The 15,024-nt window shown below is 54.8% G+C and overlaps 1 protein-coding gene and 1 long non-coding RNA gene across 4 annotated transcripts in view; one reads left to right on the forward strand and one right to left on the reverse strand.

Annotated features, from left to right (window-relative positions):
* The window catches only part of CRTAC1 (cartilage acidic protein 1), a 148,492-nt gene that overhangs the window by 114,558 nt on the left and 18,910 nt on the right, over positions 1 to 15,024 (forward strand). For all 3 annotated transcript variants that reach the window (XM_081823685.1, XM_081823686.1, XM_081823688.1), the window contains exons 8-11: positions 1,493 to 1,629; positions 5,332 to 5,414; positions 6,233 to 6,333; positions 6,727 to 6,895. In XM_081823685.1, coding sequence (XP_081679811.1) covers positions 1,493 to 1,629; positions 5,332 to 5,414; positions 6,233 to 6,333; positions 6,727 to 6,895 — 490 coding nt within the window. The remainder of the gene's footprint in view (positions 1 to 1,492; positions 1,630 to 5,331; positions 5,415 to 6,232; positions 6,334 to 6,726; positions 6,896 to 15,024) is intronic.
* On the reverse strand, positions 1,206 to 6,918 carry LOC145722159 (uncharacterized). The gene is made up of 4 exons (XR_014146233.1): positions 6,859 to 6,918; positions 5,112 to 5,864; positions 1,472 to 1,739; positions 1,206 to 1,387 (listed from the first exon to the last, which is right to left on the reverse strand). It is a non-coding gene; the product is annotated as an uncharacterized LOC145722159 (long non-coding RNA).

The raw sequence follows: 15,024 nt of genomic DNA on the forward strand, positions 1-15,024 counted from the left end.
AAGGAATGATCCAGGCCCAGACATCAGTGTGCTGTGCTTGAGGAGCACGGCCAAGCCTTCTGGTGGCCCCTCCCCAGAGCTCAGAGGAGCAGTAATAATGATAATAGATGCCCCATTTATCGGGCGCCTTCCACGTGCCAGGAACTGTGCTAAGCGCTTTACATACACCATCTCAGAAGCCCAGGCGTCCAGTGGGGCAACCCCAAGGGAGCTATGTAGGTTTCCATTTTTATAGGATCAATAGAATAATAATGAGTTAGAGATCCTGAGGTCTCTTTTCCTCCAGCTCTGAAGGCCTGCTCAGCACACCCTGGCCAAATGGCCAGGCTCTTAATCAGCCTCATTACTGCACTGATGGGGATAACCTCCCTCCTGGCCTCCCCAGAACAGGCAGCTCATCAGCTCTCCCAGTTGGCTCATTCCTGCAGCTGATGGAGGGGGGCCTGCGGTGAGAGGCCAAGGAGCAGGCCAGGGGGCAGAGGGCGCTCCCAGAAACACTAACTGTCCCTTCCCAACCCTTTCCATGGGGGGGCCCTGAGAGTTAGAGAGGCTGCTAGAATCTTTAAGGGACAAAACCATCTGTGATGGATATTCTTGTAGTCAAAAGGTTGCTCTCCACACCTCTTCTTCTATTTCAAAGGAAGTCCCACACCTGGGGTCAGCACTTTGAGTGTCAGCTGGGCTCTCCTGGGCCTAGGGACTCCCCATGAACCCTGGATAGGTGCATCTGATACTGCAAACCCCCAAAGCATGTGTCTCCAAAAAATCGAAAAACTCCCAAGAAAAAACACAAGATAACAGCAAAAACATAGCTGGAAGCCACCTCTGCTGCCTTCCAGAGGACCGACAGCGTGACCAAGGCCAGGACAGATGCCAGGGACCTAGTTAATGCTCAGGGCTTGCCAAGCATTTTACATGCAGTGCCCACAGCCTGAGCCACTATTCTTAGCCCCGTGTAACTGATGGAGAGAGTGAGATCTGAGAGGTTAATAACTTGCCTAAGATCACACAGCTAGTCAGCAGAGAAGCCTGGATTCAAATGCACAGCACTTTCCAGTGTCCCCCACCCCCGACCCCCCACTTCTGACTCTCCTGCAGAGGAGGAAGGACATAGCATCTTGAGTCAAAAGCCCCGGCTACCAGCCCATCATTAGCTATGAGCATGCGCGATTCCCCTCCCTCCCCCAGGACCTGATCACCTCACCTGCAGAATGGGAATGTTAATGTCTGCCCTGCCTCGAGTGCCTGGTGAGAGGGCTGTGTGTGACCCTGACCAGGGAACAGCCAGGTGCTCCGCTGGTGTGAACTGGGACTGTCCCTCTCACCTCCTTGTCCTCCTCCAAGCAGCCCGAGGTCCGTGTGGTCTTGGTGCAGCCACCGCAGGTCCCTTCCAGGGGAGGTGAGAGGGGAGGTGTTAGGTCGGCTGTCTCTTCTCTTGGATTGCAACCCCCAAACACCTCTGTCTGCTGACCTGCACCATCTCCCCCGCCAGGACATCGCCTCGCCCAAGTTCTCCATGCCGTCCCCGGTCCGCACAGTCATCGCCGCCGACTTTGACAATGACCAGGAGCTGGAGATCTTCTTCAACAACTTCGCCCACCGCAGCTCCTCAGCCAACCGCCTCTTCCGGTAGGTGCTTCAGCCTGGCCAGTGGCCTCTCGCTGTCGCGGGCTGGGAGTCAGGGAGGAAGGTATAGGACTCAGAGGGGTGTTCCCAGGGCTGAAGTGCAGGAAGGTCCCCTGATGAAGGAACAGACAGGAGGGAAGGAGGGATTGAGCAAGAGGCTGTGGAGAGGAGGGCAGATCCTGGGCAGGAAGCCGGCCTCCTGCTGTTGTGGGGGGAATGGGCAGAGGGACATGGCCCAAAGTGTGCCCAGAAGCCAAGCTCTGCAGGAGAGAAATCCATACTACCACAAAAAGGAGTTACAGAGTCAAATTTGTTTAGGTGCACCTGGGGTAAGCAAAGACAGGCAGGTTTACTGGCTGCAGGACTTCTCAGGGCCTTTAACATGACCATGAGCGTTTTTACTTTCTGAAAGGTAGATGGAGTATTCCAAATAGATTTAACCACAGCACACCTCTTTCAAAGATTTTCCCCTTGGGACTGGTGCTCTGCAAAACATCCCTTGGGAAATGCTGGATGAGACAATTAATGGTAGACAAGGAAAAGGGAGTGACAGAATGGAAGGAATATGCAAGCATCTGCATCTGGGGAGGAAAGGTTGGATGTTCAAAGGCAATACTTCTCTAAGAGGGGTCCATTGGCATCAGAATCACCCGAAGTACTTATTTAAAGTACAGAATCCCAGGGCCCACCCAGATCTCCTAAATCAGAATCTCCAGGGGTGAGGCCCAGGAATCTCTATTTTTAACAAGTGCACTGGGCATCAGGTGTTTCTTATCACACTAAAGTTTGAGAACTGCTGTTGGGGAACCTCAGGATCCATGTGGCCTAAGACAACCCTTTTCCTGGCCTAAAACATGCTCCTGGGCCTCAGGAGTCAGTGGGGAGAGAAGGCAGGTAGAGCAGGGGGCCTTGGATTCAGGAAATGGGCCCCATCACCTGCTCGGCTCCCCGGGGCCCCCATCCCTTACCCCAGGGGGGGCCCAACTATTAATAAAAGGCAAGAGCTGTGACTAAGCATGTTTTAAAATATAATTATTAACAAAGCATCAATCCTGACTGGATGTAATCACCCCCCGAAGGCACTAATTAGGTGCCTTGCAAAAAGCTTATTCACAACTTCCAGATTAATTGCGGAAGATCAATTGCTCGTTAACAGAGACACTGCTTTCCTTCTCTGGCTAATAAAGTGTCACTCGCCAGGGCCCCTGAGCACGAGGGAGCCTAGTGCTCTGGTCGCTGTGGCCCGAGAACCCAGGCACCTCCCCCGTCCGCCTGCCCACCTGGCTCTGTCACACCACCCAGCCTCCCTCTGGCCACCCCAAGGGCGGGCTGGCCCGGGGCTGCCATGGACGAGGACAGGGTCACCCCATAGTGGCCCCACGGGTTAGTGTCTTTGCCTCCACGCAGCAGCAGTGCGAGCCAAGTCCCAGTGGCAGATGGCTGCGTCCCGAGCACACGGCCCCGACTGTGAGGGGCTACAGCAGGGGCCGCTGCCTCGCTGGCCACTCTGCACGGTTGGCCCCAGCCTGTCCCTGTTGCTGAATGGAACTTGGCAGGCTCCTTGCAGGAGGTACTGGGGACTCAGAGCCTCCGTGTGCTTGAGCCTGCGATCTTTCAGTGAAGAGTAGGGTAACCAGGGAATTCGTCCCCAAACCAGATGCTTAGTCCTGTTAATGATGGCGGGACAGCAGGCAAACAGGGACTCTCCCAGGCCAGCCGGGATAGGGACGGTCACACCCCTGACACTGAAACATGCCTCCGATCTCTTCTCCCCTCCTCACCCCTATGCCGCTCCTCGATCCTCGTCCCTGGCTCTGAAGGGGATTCCTGCAGCTGCCTTCAGCAGGTGTCCCCGGCTAGTCCTGCAGAGCAAGCTGTTTGAAAATGCAAATCTGGCCACACCCCTCGTCCACTTGAAACCTTTCGGAAGCCCCCCACTGCCTTCTCCTGGACTCATCCCACACCTCCCGCTTTGTCCCCAGCCTGGCCACTCTCCATTTCCCCGTTTACAGCTGAGCTCCAGACACCACCAGCTTTGTTCGGTTCCGGGCTGTACCAGGCCTGGAACCTCAGGCTGCCCACCCCCTCTGTCCCTTGCCCCTCCCTCTTCACCTGAGTGGCTCATACTCATCCTTCGGGTCTCAGCTTAGTTGGCCCTTCCTCCAGGAAGCCGGGGTGAGCTTGCCCAGCTCCGCCCTCCCCGCAGCCCCTCTCCCTGTTGGCCTTCGGAGCTCTGCCTGAGACTCCCTGTTGTCATGGGCCCTGAGCCCCGTCCCTCCGGATGCGAAGCACAGCCACAGGCCCCCAGGCCGTGACGGCACACGGAAGTCACTGCGGAAGAACTCGTTCGGCAGTATGGCAATACCTCGATGCAGTGGAACTGCCGGGCTTTATCCTTAGGAACCCTTAATTGCACCGTCACCTGGACCAAGGGATGCCTCTGCCCAGCTGCGGCAGAGTCTGTGGGACGCCAGGGGTCAAAGGGACGGCGGTTGTTGGCAGGCTGAGGCACACACACCTCTAGCAGGTGTGTACACGCCCAAGGGCACCCAGGCGCGCCGCCCTCCGCCCCGAGCACGCACACGGGTGTGCTCAGCACCGCGGCCCCAGGCCCACAGAGCGTTCTCCCGGGGCCGCGGCTCAGCGCCGCAGAGCCCCCGCCCTTGCGGCCGCACTCTGCCCTCCGGCCACCACAGGTTCCAGTTCTGGGGACCCCCGGCCCCTCCTGAAGTCCCTGGCCACATCTCAGCCCGCTGGTGACTCTCTGTGACCTGGGCAGGCAAGAGCTGCCTGCAGTGTCGCGGGGAGAGTGAGATCCCTTCCAGCCCCCCGTCTCCCCCAGCATTGCTCCTCACACCCAGGCCAGAGCACCCGAGGCTGTGAGAATCTAATGAATGAGAAAAATCGGAGGAAAGCTCACCCTCACCAGCAGCATTCAGCTCAGTGTGGAGAAAGAGCAGGACATTCACAGTGGGCTTTTCCGAAGCAAAGATTACCGTGATTCAGAGCTTAAAATAGACAGAGCTCCTGCAGCCCAAAGGGACCCCTTTCTGCCCTGTCTGCTGCTGGACTTCATCCACGCTTCCCACAGACATGAGCTCGGAGCTTCCAGTGAGCCGCGCACTGTGCTAGGTGCTGTGGGAAATGCGCGAATGAGTAACACGTGGTCCCGGCGTGCAAAGAGCCCCCAGTCTAACTGGGGAGACAAGATGCATTCATTCAGAGCTTTAACACAAGGCAGAAAGTGATAAAGGCTGAGCAGTAAAGCACTGCTTCCAGCCCGACGATCAGGGAGGGCTTGGAGGAGGTGGCATCTGAGTGGTTTGAATCCTGGGTACACCCAGAACTCAGAAGCCCAGGGCCACTTGAAGGAAAGGGAAGGTCAGCTGAAGGTAGCTGTGTCCCTGCCCCTTCTCCATCCATCAACTGCCCTTCCCCAGGCTGTCTATAATTCATCCATTAGAGAAAGAAAAATCAATATTTACCAACATAAATTAAAACCCAAGAAGGGGACAGGCAGGGTGTAGGCAGGCTCTGTGAGCAGAGTGGCTTCCGTAGGCATCCAGGTGGTGGCCGATGCACAGTGGGGCCCGGGGCTGCTTGGAGGACAGAGACTGGAGCAAGTGGGCCTCTGGGTTCAGGGGGCCCGTGGGGGCCTCGCCAGCATGTTACTCATCCGGGAACGACCTGTCTCCTCTCCTCCAGTGTCATCCGCAGGGAACATGGCGACCCCCTCATCGAGGAGCTCAATCCTGGCGATGCCTTGGAGCCTGAGGGCCGGGGCACAGGTGAGGGCACCTGGGGTCTCAGGCCCGCACTCCTCCCTCTCAGCTCTGCCCATGCGCAGGATGAGGGCAAGAGGGATGGGGTAGCCAGCTCCACAGCGCGGGACCCCTTCTTCCCTGCCGCATTGAAGGCTAACACTCTAGGGCTGGGTGAGCCTCTGGGAGCCCCAGGCGGGTGCAGAGGAGCTGATGATCCATGCAGGGCTCTGGAAACCCGTGGGCGGTAGCTTCTCTGGCACCAGAAGGGGATGGAAAGGAGAGGCTGAGGGTCCGGCGGTCTGACCCCACCCCTCTTGGCATTCAGCCTGGTGTCAGAGAAAGAGCACTGATCGGGAGTCCCAAGCCCCAGTCCTGCTATTGCCTCACTTGTGGTCTTGGAAGAGTTGCTTCATCTTGTGGGTCTTGTTCTGCACATGCACAGAAGGGATAACGACATCTGCCCTCCTCACCTCTCTGTGTTGTAGTGAGGATCGAAAGGAGACCATGAATGTGCAAACATGACATATTGACAAAAACCGCAAAGGCAAAGGGCATGTGTAATAGATCAGGAAGAAGTCCTCATGCTCTAAGCGATTGGCACCCACTCTCTCAGTACAAAAGTTCAGGAAAAGGAAGGAGAGCCCCCCTTCATGATTTCCTATCATGAGCAGGCTGTGGGAAAGCAGAGGAGAGGGGCTTCCCCGCTGGCTTCCTGGCCCAGTGCTGTGCTCTCGGGGCGCCCCCCGGGGGGGCACATGCACCACAACAGGGCAGTGGTTGGGAGCCCCTCTCTCTCTTGAATCTCCTGGCCGATGGCCAGAGTGAAATCTGCGTTGTTGCAGGGGGCGTGGTGACAGACTTCGATGGAGACGGGATGCTGGACCTCATCTTGTCCCACGGAGAGTCCATGGCTCAGCCGCTGTCTGTCTTCCGGGGGAACCAGGTGTGCATGGACCCCCGGGACCTGTGGAACCCGGCCCCGTGTGCTCCCCTGGGTCTAAGGTGGACGAGGGCAGAGGCGCCAGGGATGTTTGCTTGCCCAGCGTGGTGGGAAGTGGAAGCCCAGGGAATAAATCGCAGCCGTACAGTAAGCCTCCAAGAAGGGCGGCCTCGTGGGAGGAGCCTTGCCCTTCTGCCTTCCACTGGCACTTCTGCTCCCAAAACTGTTTTTCCTGAGTCTACGGGCTTTTCCCTCCTTTTCCCAGGGCCTCTCTTTCCAAACTTCAGCCCGTGCATCTGCCTCGTTCCCTCTGCCCCTTTTCTGCTCTTCCTCGTCCTCCCTCCCTGCTCCTCCTACCCCCACCCCATACTCACCCGCCTTCCTCCCTCCCTGCAGGGCTTCAGCAACAACTGGCTGCGCGTGGTGCCTCGGACCCAGTTCGGGGCCTTCGCCAGGGGAGCTAAGGTCGTGCTCTACACCAGGAAGAGCGGGGCCCACCTGAGGATTATCGATGGGGGTTCAGGCTACCTGTGTGAGATGGAGCCCGTGGCGCACTTCGGCCTAGGTGAGTCAGGGCCGGGGGCAGGGCGGGCGACGAGCCGTTGTGCCCGACAGCGGGCTCCTGGAAGTGCCTCCCGAAGCATGCTCAGTGACACAGAACTCGCAGCCCTGGCAGCTGCCAGCGCACGGTACTTCCAGACCTGGGGACAGCCGTGGCGGACACCAGCCACCCCGGCAGCCCTGCTCAGAAATGAACCTGAGCTCCCGGGGGGGGGGGGGGGGGGGCGGGGGCTTCCATGCCCCGCCCCTTGCAGGGGCCCCCACCGCCGTCCTCCGCTGAATCCGCTCACCTTGGGGTCGGAGTATTTAATCCTCCCCGTGTCCAAGACTGGGGCCTGGTCCAAACATTGGCCTGTACCAGATTTGTCCAAACCAGCTGTTTTCTGGCCTCTTGGAGCCAGCTTGGTGATTAAAGCCTCACCAGACCGCTGGTGCCTTCCCTTAGCTAGAAGCCTTGGAGAAGCGGAGCGTTCTCCGCGGTGGTGGTGCGATCACCCGCAAGGGGCTGAAAATTGGTTCCTGTGTGGAGGAGGGGAAGCAAGAAAATCGTACTCCCTGTTTATACGTTTAAGGCATAGATATGCAGACTGCACATAAGCGGCTATCCCGTGTATCTGTGGTACACCTGAGCTAGAACTACGCACCTATCAGAACAGCTAAAAAAAAAATAACACCACGTGCCGGCGGGGATGCAGAGAAACTCGCTCTCCCATCCATTGTTGGTGGGAATGCAACATGGGACGGCAACTCTGCAAGATGGTTTGGCAGTTTCTCTGAAAAGAAAAAAACGAACACACAACTTCTGTAAGACCCAGGATTTGCACCCCGAGGTATTTATCCCAGATGAATGAAAACTTCTGTCCACATAAAAATCTATACCAGACTGCTCACGGTAGCTTTATCGGCAGCAGCCCAGACCGGAAGCACCCGGGATGAGCCCCATAATAGATTACCGGTTCAACAGACCATTGTCCATCCACACCACGGAATATTACTCAGCAACAGAAAGGAATGAACTATTGACACATGTAGCAACTTGAATAGCTCTCAAGAGCATCATGGGGAGTGGGGGAAGAAAGGCCCGTCTCATAAAGTCACATACTGTTGATTCCATTTATACAACATTTTCAAAATGATAAAATTACAGACACAGGAAATAGAGCCGTGATTGCCAGGGGTGGGTGTGACCACGAAGGGACAGCCTGAGGGAGGTCTCTGGGGTGATGGAGGAGTCCTGTATCTTGATTATGGTGGTCGTTGCACGGATCCACACAGGTGATAAAATAACATAAAACTATACACACAGTACCAGTGTCAGTTTCCTGGTTTGGTAGAGTGCTGTGGGGACATCAGCTCTAACCATTGAGGGAACCTGGATGAAAGGTACACTTTCTGTACTATCTTTGCAACGTCTGTGAATCTAGAATTATTGCAACATCAGACGTTTTTAAAGAAATGCACTGGGGAGGGAATTGGGGGGAAAATATCTAAAAAGCCTTCTTGAGACGAGGGGCAATCCTGGAAAATGTGTGGAGGAGCCAAGAGTGACTTTACTAAAACACGATGGTTAAGAAAGCATTTGAGTCAAATACACCTGGACTCAAAGTCAGACACCCTCCCCCATGTGTTAGCACCTCATGGGGCGACACCATATTAACATTGAAAGAGTAGGCTATATGGTCTGAAGTTAATATACATGTATATGTTAATATTATACACAATATTACATTATACATCATACCGTATATCATACATCATATGGACAAAGGAAAAAACGGAAAGAAAAAGCAGGAAGTAGGAACAGTGATTCTGGGTGGCTAGATTGACATAGTAACTCTCAGTCGTTCCAGGTGGCACTTTGCTCCTATTATGTCATTTCATGCTCGTGACCCCTCTGTGAGATGGGCATTACTTATCCCCATTTTACAGATGGGAAAACTGAAGATCGCAGCAGTTAAGAAACCCGCCAAGGTCACGTGATTGATCGGTAGCAGCGCTGACATTCAAATCCAGACCTGCCCGACTATGTGATTTTTATTTCCTTCCGTATGTTCCAAATTTTATAGGAACACAGAATATTTATGCAGTCTGAAAAAGAAGCATAAATGTTTAGGGGACCTGGTTCTATGAGCATGTTCTTGGGCTGTTTTGCCCTGGATGGGTCGGCTGGCTGTTGAGGCATTTGTCACTTGTATGGTAGCCATTTACTACACTGGCCAAGTAAGTACAAGGTGACTTTTGAATACATAGTCCTCTCTCACAAAACAGCAGTAGCCGACTGTCATCGAGCACTTAGCGTACGCCAGGCACTGGGCTACGGGCTCTGCATAAGATACCTCACGCAGTTCTTACTGCAACACGACAAATCACAACCCCATTACACAGGTCAGAAAACTGAGGCTCGGGCTGAGTAACCTGCCCCAAATCCCACCTCCAGAAAGTAGAGAGGGCTGGATTTGGACACCGACTCCTTGGTCACCACTGACCACCGTAACTGGAGGGCTTGACCTCCCATAGCTGCTCTGTGCAGAGCCAGCCAAGGTCCTCCTGCTCTGCCTCTTTCTTCCTGGATATCCATGTCCCCTCGGTTACCAAGCAACCCATGCGAGGCCATCCAATCACCAGGGTAACTGCTGTGGTATCCTAGGTGGCATGTTTATCCAGGTATCTGGCTGGACATCAGTTCCCACCCCATTGTACAGATAAGGAAATCGAGTTTCCACATAGCAAGGTAAGGACGGGACTGGAGCTGAGGCTCTCCTTCCTCACATCCCATGGGCTGCCTGTGCTATTTTAAGACATGTTTATGGGCCTCATTGGATCTCCTCTCTGGCCAGAATCTGCCCTTGCCAAGAGAACAGCCCTGCTTTCAACTGGGCAGGCTTGGCCAGGTCGTTTGGTGGGATCACAGGGACCCAAGAGCCTCCGTGCCTCTCCACCACTGCCTGCCTCCCATTCTCAGGGTTATAGATGCTGCACCTGGTTGGGAGCCCCTCCTGACTGCCAATCCTTGATATTTTGCAAGGCCAGGGGATTTGTTCTGGCTCTGAACTCCGGCTCAAACTGCTCCATGGGTCCCCCTGTAGGCTCCTCTCCTTTGCCAGGATCCACTCCCAGAGTCACTGAAGGAAGGCTGCTCCTGGGGACTGGTCCCTGTGGGTCAGCCCTGGGCCTGGCAGTGAGACTCCCGGAGGTGGCTGAGCAGATAGCAGAGCCAGGAGTAGGGACACAGCCAGGAGCAGGTGGCCTTCATCCCCGCAGCTCCAAGGCCCCCAATCCAGGAGGGTCTCCTTCATGGATCCAGCATAGCACAAGCCTTCCTGATTGATGGAAGGGCCAGCGATGGGGTGGGAAGAGAGGGAGCCAAGAGGGAATGCCAGACAGAAGGAAGGGTTGAGGAAAGAGAAAGGATGGGGCACACAGGCAGACAGGGGGCTAGGGAAACCAAGAGACACAGAGAGACGTGGGAAGGAGACAGACGAGACAAAGAAGAGGTACTTCCTGCCCTCCAGGCTCACAGTCCAGTGAAAAAGGCAGATGGACACGGGGATTCTGGGGCAAGGCAGATCTGGACGCACTGTCAGGCTGGCCTGGGGGCTGTGTGAGGACTAGCACAGGACAAATAGTTCTGCTTTCCCAAGGACATGGGCTTGGTATGGGGTCTAGCCGGATGGTAGGAATTTAGAAGGCACGGAGGGCGGCGGAAGAGAGCATCCCAGGGGCTAGCCTGGCTTGAACGCAGGCCCAAAGATGGGAGTGTTCAGTGTGCCTACCCAACCAAATGGTATGGTAGGAGCAGAGCCTAGAGAGGGAGGCCAAAGCCAAACTGGGGGTTGGGGGGGGCCAAGAGCCAGGCTGGAGGGGGACAGGCAGATCAGAGGGGGGTCTGTAGCCCCGCGGGGCAAGCCAAAGCCAGGCTATGATCTGCGGGGGCAGGGCCACCAGGAGCCCTACAGGGAGACCAGTGTTTGCAAATGTTCTTAGAAGGATTTAATGGTTTTCCTGATTATAAGAATAATGTATATTGATTATAGGACAATTAGAAATTATAACATCATTTAAAAGAAAGGAGAAAGAACCCATAATCTTGCCATTATCTTTTGAATATTAAATGAAAAGTAAACGTTTCTCCCTTCACCCTCTCCCAGTGCCATTTGATTCATTTAGTCAACGCTTATTTACTGAGCACATACTATGTGCCGAACACTAACGAGACACAGGTCCTTGCCATGGGTGATCTTACATTCGAGTGGAAGTAGCAGAAACATATATAATAAACATAATAACTGGGTAAATATATAAAATGTTAGAAGATGTTAAGTGCTATGAAAAAAGGAAATGCAGAACCGGGTAAGAGGATCAGGAATGTGGAGGGCAGGGGGTGGGGAGTTTTCAGTACAGCGGTGGGGGTGGCCTGCTCCCACAGCCATGCTTTGTGATATGCTTTTATTACATGCAATATGCATGGGAGCACAGTTATAGATAAATACTCCTCGGGCGATTTTTTTTAACAAAACTAATTATACTCTTCCTATTATTTCCAAACTTGCTTTTTTCCCCTCTCAACAATGTAACCTGGACATCGTTCCAAACATGCACATCCCTCCTTTGGTTCCCTTCAGAGCTGCACGGTATTTCACTGTGTGGCGGCACTCATCATTTATTGAGCAAGTCTCCTGTTGACGGACAGTTCGATGGTTTCTGGGCCTGAGCAGTTTGTTTTGTGGTGCTCGGGGTGAGAAGGGGCATGTCCAGAATACGAATGCAAGAAAGGCCTGCCTTGTTGTTCCAAATGACTGAGCCACAGATGTGGGGCCCGCAGCTGTGCAGGGAGCCGTGGGTCTCCGGAGGGAAGAAGGCCCCCCCTTCCAGCCCTCACGACGCTCCCGCTCACCCCAGCTGACCCTGCTCCCTTCCTCCCTTTGGGACTCATCCCCAGCCTCCCCCCGCCCCCCGACTTCGCAGCGAGGTGTAGCGAGAGAGCTGGATGTGGACACGTATGCGGGTGTGCACACGTGTCCCTCAGCAGCCTGCCTCCTCATCTCTGCACTGAGCCTGGGTCAGAGGACTAGCTTCTCCGCCCCTCATGTGTTCTCCCGACTCCCAAGGGTCTGAGCTGCCTCGCACCACACCGTAAAAACTCAGGGACCTCGCTGGACGGATGTTTCATTCTCTGGGGTTCCCAGAGGACCCCCTCGGCTGTGCAGAGTGCCCTCGGCTTCACCCTGTAGGACCATCCTCCTGGGGCAGCGTCAGCTACCACCGTCCCCACCCCTGCTCCGTAGGGCCCCTGGCCTTGTTCCACCCTTCCTCTGGCCCCTGCCCTGGCCTTTCCCGGCTCCTTCTGGTGCAGATGGCCAGCCGGCCTCATAAAGAAGCATCTCTGCTCACGGCCCTTGTGGAGGGCCCCACCGCATGCTGGTTGCTCGGAACCTGCATCCTAGCCCCCCATGCCCCCACCCTACATATCCCACACCCTGGCTCTCCAGTTCCCGATGTGCGGAGGGCTGAGGCCGCTCAACCAAACCCAGAACAGGAAAACAAGCACCCACAATCTACTTGCCCCTGCCAGCCCCCATAGGGGGCTCCTCACTGGCCAGCCCGCCCCAAGCATTGTTGGTACCCCTGCCACCCACCCACCCACACACCCCACCTTCCTTTAAGCTCATTGTTTGCAAGTGACTCAGAGCTGCCTCCAAGCCTGCTGGTGCTCATTTCGGGAAGGAAAATTCAGTGGCCCACATAAAAATTGCTTTATTAAAGTGCAAAAATATTCCACCAACTGTATTCCCACCATCTGTTTTGCTGGTAATTCTTCTGAAAAGCACAATTCTCTGTGCCTCCTTGGCCTTTGTCCTTTAAACGCTGCGGGAGGTGACTCCCTGCTGCTCTTGACCTCCCAGCCGGTTAACGGGGCCTCCTCTGCTCGCAGCCCCACTCCCTGTCTCACAGCCCTGGCAGACAGACGGCTTCAACACTGCCCTTGTGCAGTGCCTGGAAAGACCGGAGACGTCTGGCGACTTGAGAGGGAACAGCGAAGCCTGGGGACAGGAGCCTGGGCTCCAGTCCTAGCTCAGACACCGGCAAGTCACTTCCCCTTGCCAGTGTCTACACCTGGAGAGTGGGGATAGCACGCCCACCTTGCAGGGTAGTCAGGAGGATTCAGATCAGCCTCACACACGAAGGCGCCAAAGCCCATCCTGGTCTCCTACCCCCCACCCCCGCCTAATACATATTCTCATGCTCTGCTTCCCCCACTTTGAACTTCTCCCTGATCTTCAAATACACATGACCTTTCCGTACCTCTGTACCGTGCCGTACCATCTGCCCGGACTGCTCCTTCCTTCCCTTCTCTGCCTCACAAACTCCTACTCCTCCTGCAACACCCAAATAAAATGACTTCTAACACCCACCTCTCTCACCGAGGGACACCAATGCTGCATGTTCCCAGTTTATTATAACATAATCACTACGTTCCTTTCCCCCCGCGGGAAGCAGCTCCTACAGGCTGGGGCCTGGGTCCATCTCCTTTCTGCTAAATCCCAGATCCCTGCACGATGCTTGGCCTGTGGTGGGGCTGGGCGTGGGGGTGAAGTGAGCAGAACAAGGGCAAAGCGGGTATGGGCTTTGGGGTCAGATGTCCCTAGCTGGGGAACTATGGGCCATTTACATTACCTCCTCAGGTCTGAGTCCCTTTATCTCTAAAATGGAAATTAGAAAGCTAGTACCTTCCCCAGAGAATCCAGTGCTAACACTGAGATCACGTGGTACCGTTTGGGGTACATGTTCTCCAGTATTATTGCCAGTAAATGAAGGTGCTTTGGAAACTAGAGGGTGCGCCCATGTCTAAGAGATGGTGGAGATGGGGATGCCAAGGGGACAGTCGGCCGGGGCACGGCTCACATTGCGAGGAAGAAAGACTGTCCTCCCCAGGAGTGCTAGAACTCTAGGCCACACGCCCATCTTACAGATGAAGAAACTAAGGCCCCAGAGAGGGTGCCCAAGTCAGCAAAATAATCAGCAGCAGAGGAGGGAGTCCTACTGAGATGTGTTCTCCTTGGCTTACTGATCTCATAGCCCCGGCCCCTCCCTGGGCTTGGAGGAAGGGAGGAAGCAGGACTCAGAACGACAGGCTGCAAACACAGAATGTAAATTTGTGATTGTGAATATTTGGTGACTTTTCTGAGTTATTTTGGCACTTTAGTCAGGCTGGAAAATGTATTCGTGTAGCTGTTCTCTTGGCTTAGGTGAGAAACATTTGCTATTCTTTGTCTCCTTTTTTTAATAGAAAATACTTTTTATACATGCCAATTAATTTGGGCACTGTTCAACCTAAAAATGCCAGGTGTCTAACTTCAAGCGACTATTTCAAAACAGAGAAACAAACCTACAGGTGATACCCCCCAATCCCGTGTCCACCCTCCTCCTCCAAAAGGAATTATTATAGAAGGAGGGAATAGGGGGAAGAGAGGTTTATGAGAACTATTTGCTGGCTTCTATTTGTCGGCTCCGGGAGCCTCTCCAGGGTGCCGCTGCCCCCCGTGCCCACGGAGGCAGGGGCTGCTCACCTGTGACACTTGCGAGTGTGGCAGCAGGTCCCCGTCCTCATTAACACACAGCCCAGCAGCAGCAAGGCAAAGGGGAAGCCAGTGCAGGGAGGATCCGGACGCTGAGGGATGTGGCTCGCAAGGTGCAGCTTCCTCTGGAAGCCCCAGAGCAGCGTGCTAGGACTCGGGGAGGAAGGTGCCGCTGGGAGACTCCGCGCCTGGGGGGCCTCTGTACAGAGGAGTCTACACGTGCATTCCCCTTAAAGTCTGGCTGTGGCTACCAACCCTTTTCTAAAATGCAGGAATCCCTTCTATACATGAAAATGTGTCACAGACTACCCTCCGCCCCCATAGTAGCTATCCTGGTAAAATCCGTTGGTGAACGAGAAGGGCCCAAAGCTGCTATAAATTCAGCAGCCCTTTTTGGTTGCCCTTGTTTTTCTAAGAGTAGCTGCATACATTAAGGGGAAAGTAACACATACATGTGGGTGACGTGCTGTTGATTCAGCCCACAGACGGTGCTCGAGGGTATGATTGGATTTGTGGACCCCTGAGCACCAGGCCCACATCTGCTCATCCCTGCTGG

Source organism: Leptonychotes weddellii, chromosome 6 (assembly GCF_054177405.1).
Source record: "Leptonychotes weddellii isolate Sample4059 chromosome 6, ASM5417740v2, whole genome shotgun sequence".
NCBI classification, from domain to species: domain Eukaryota; kingdom Metazoa; phylum Chordata; class Mammalia; order Carnivora; family Phocidae; genus Leptonychotes; species Leptonychotes weddellii.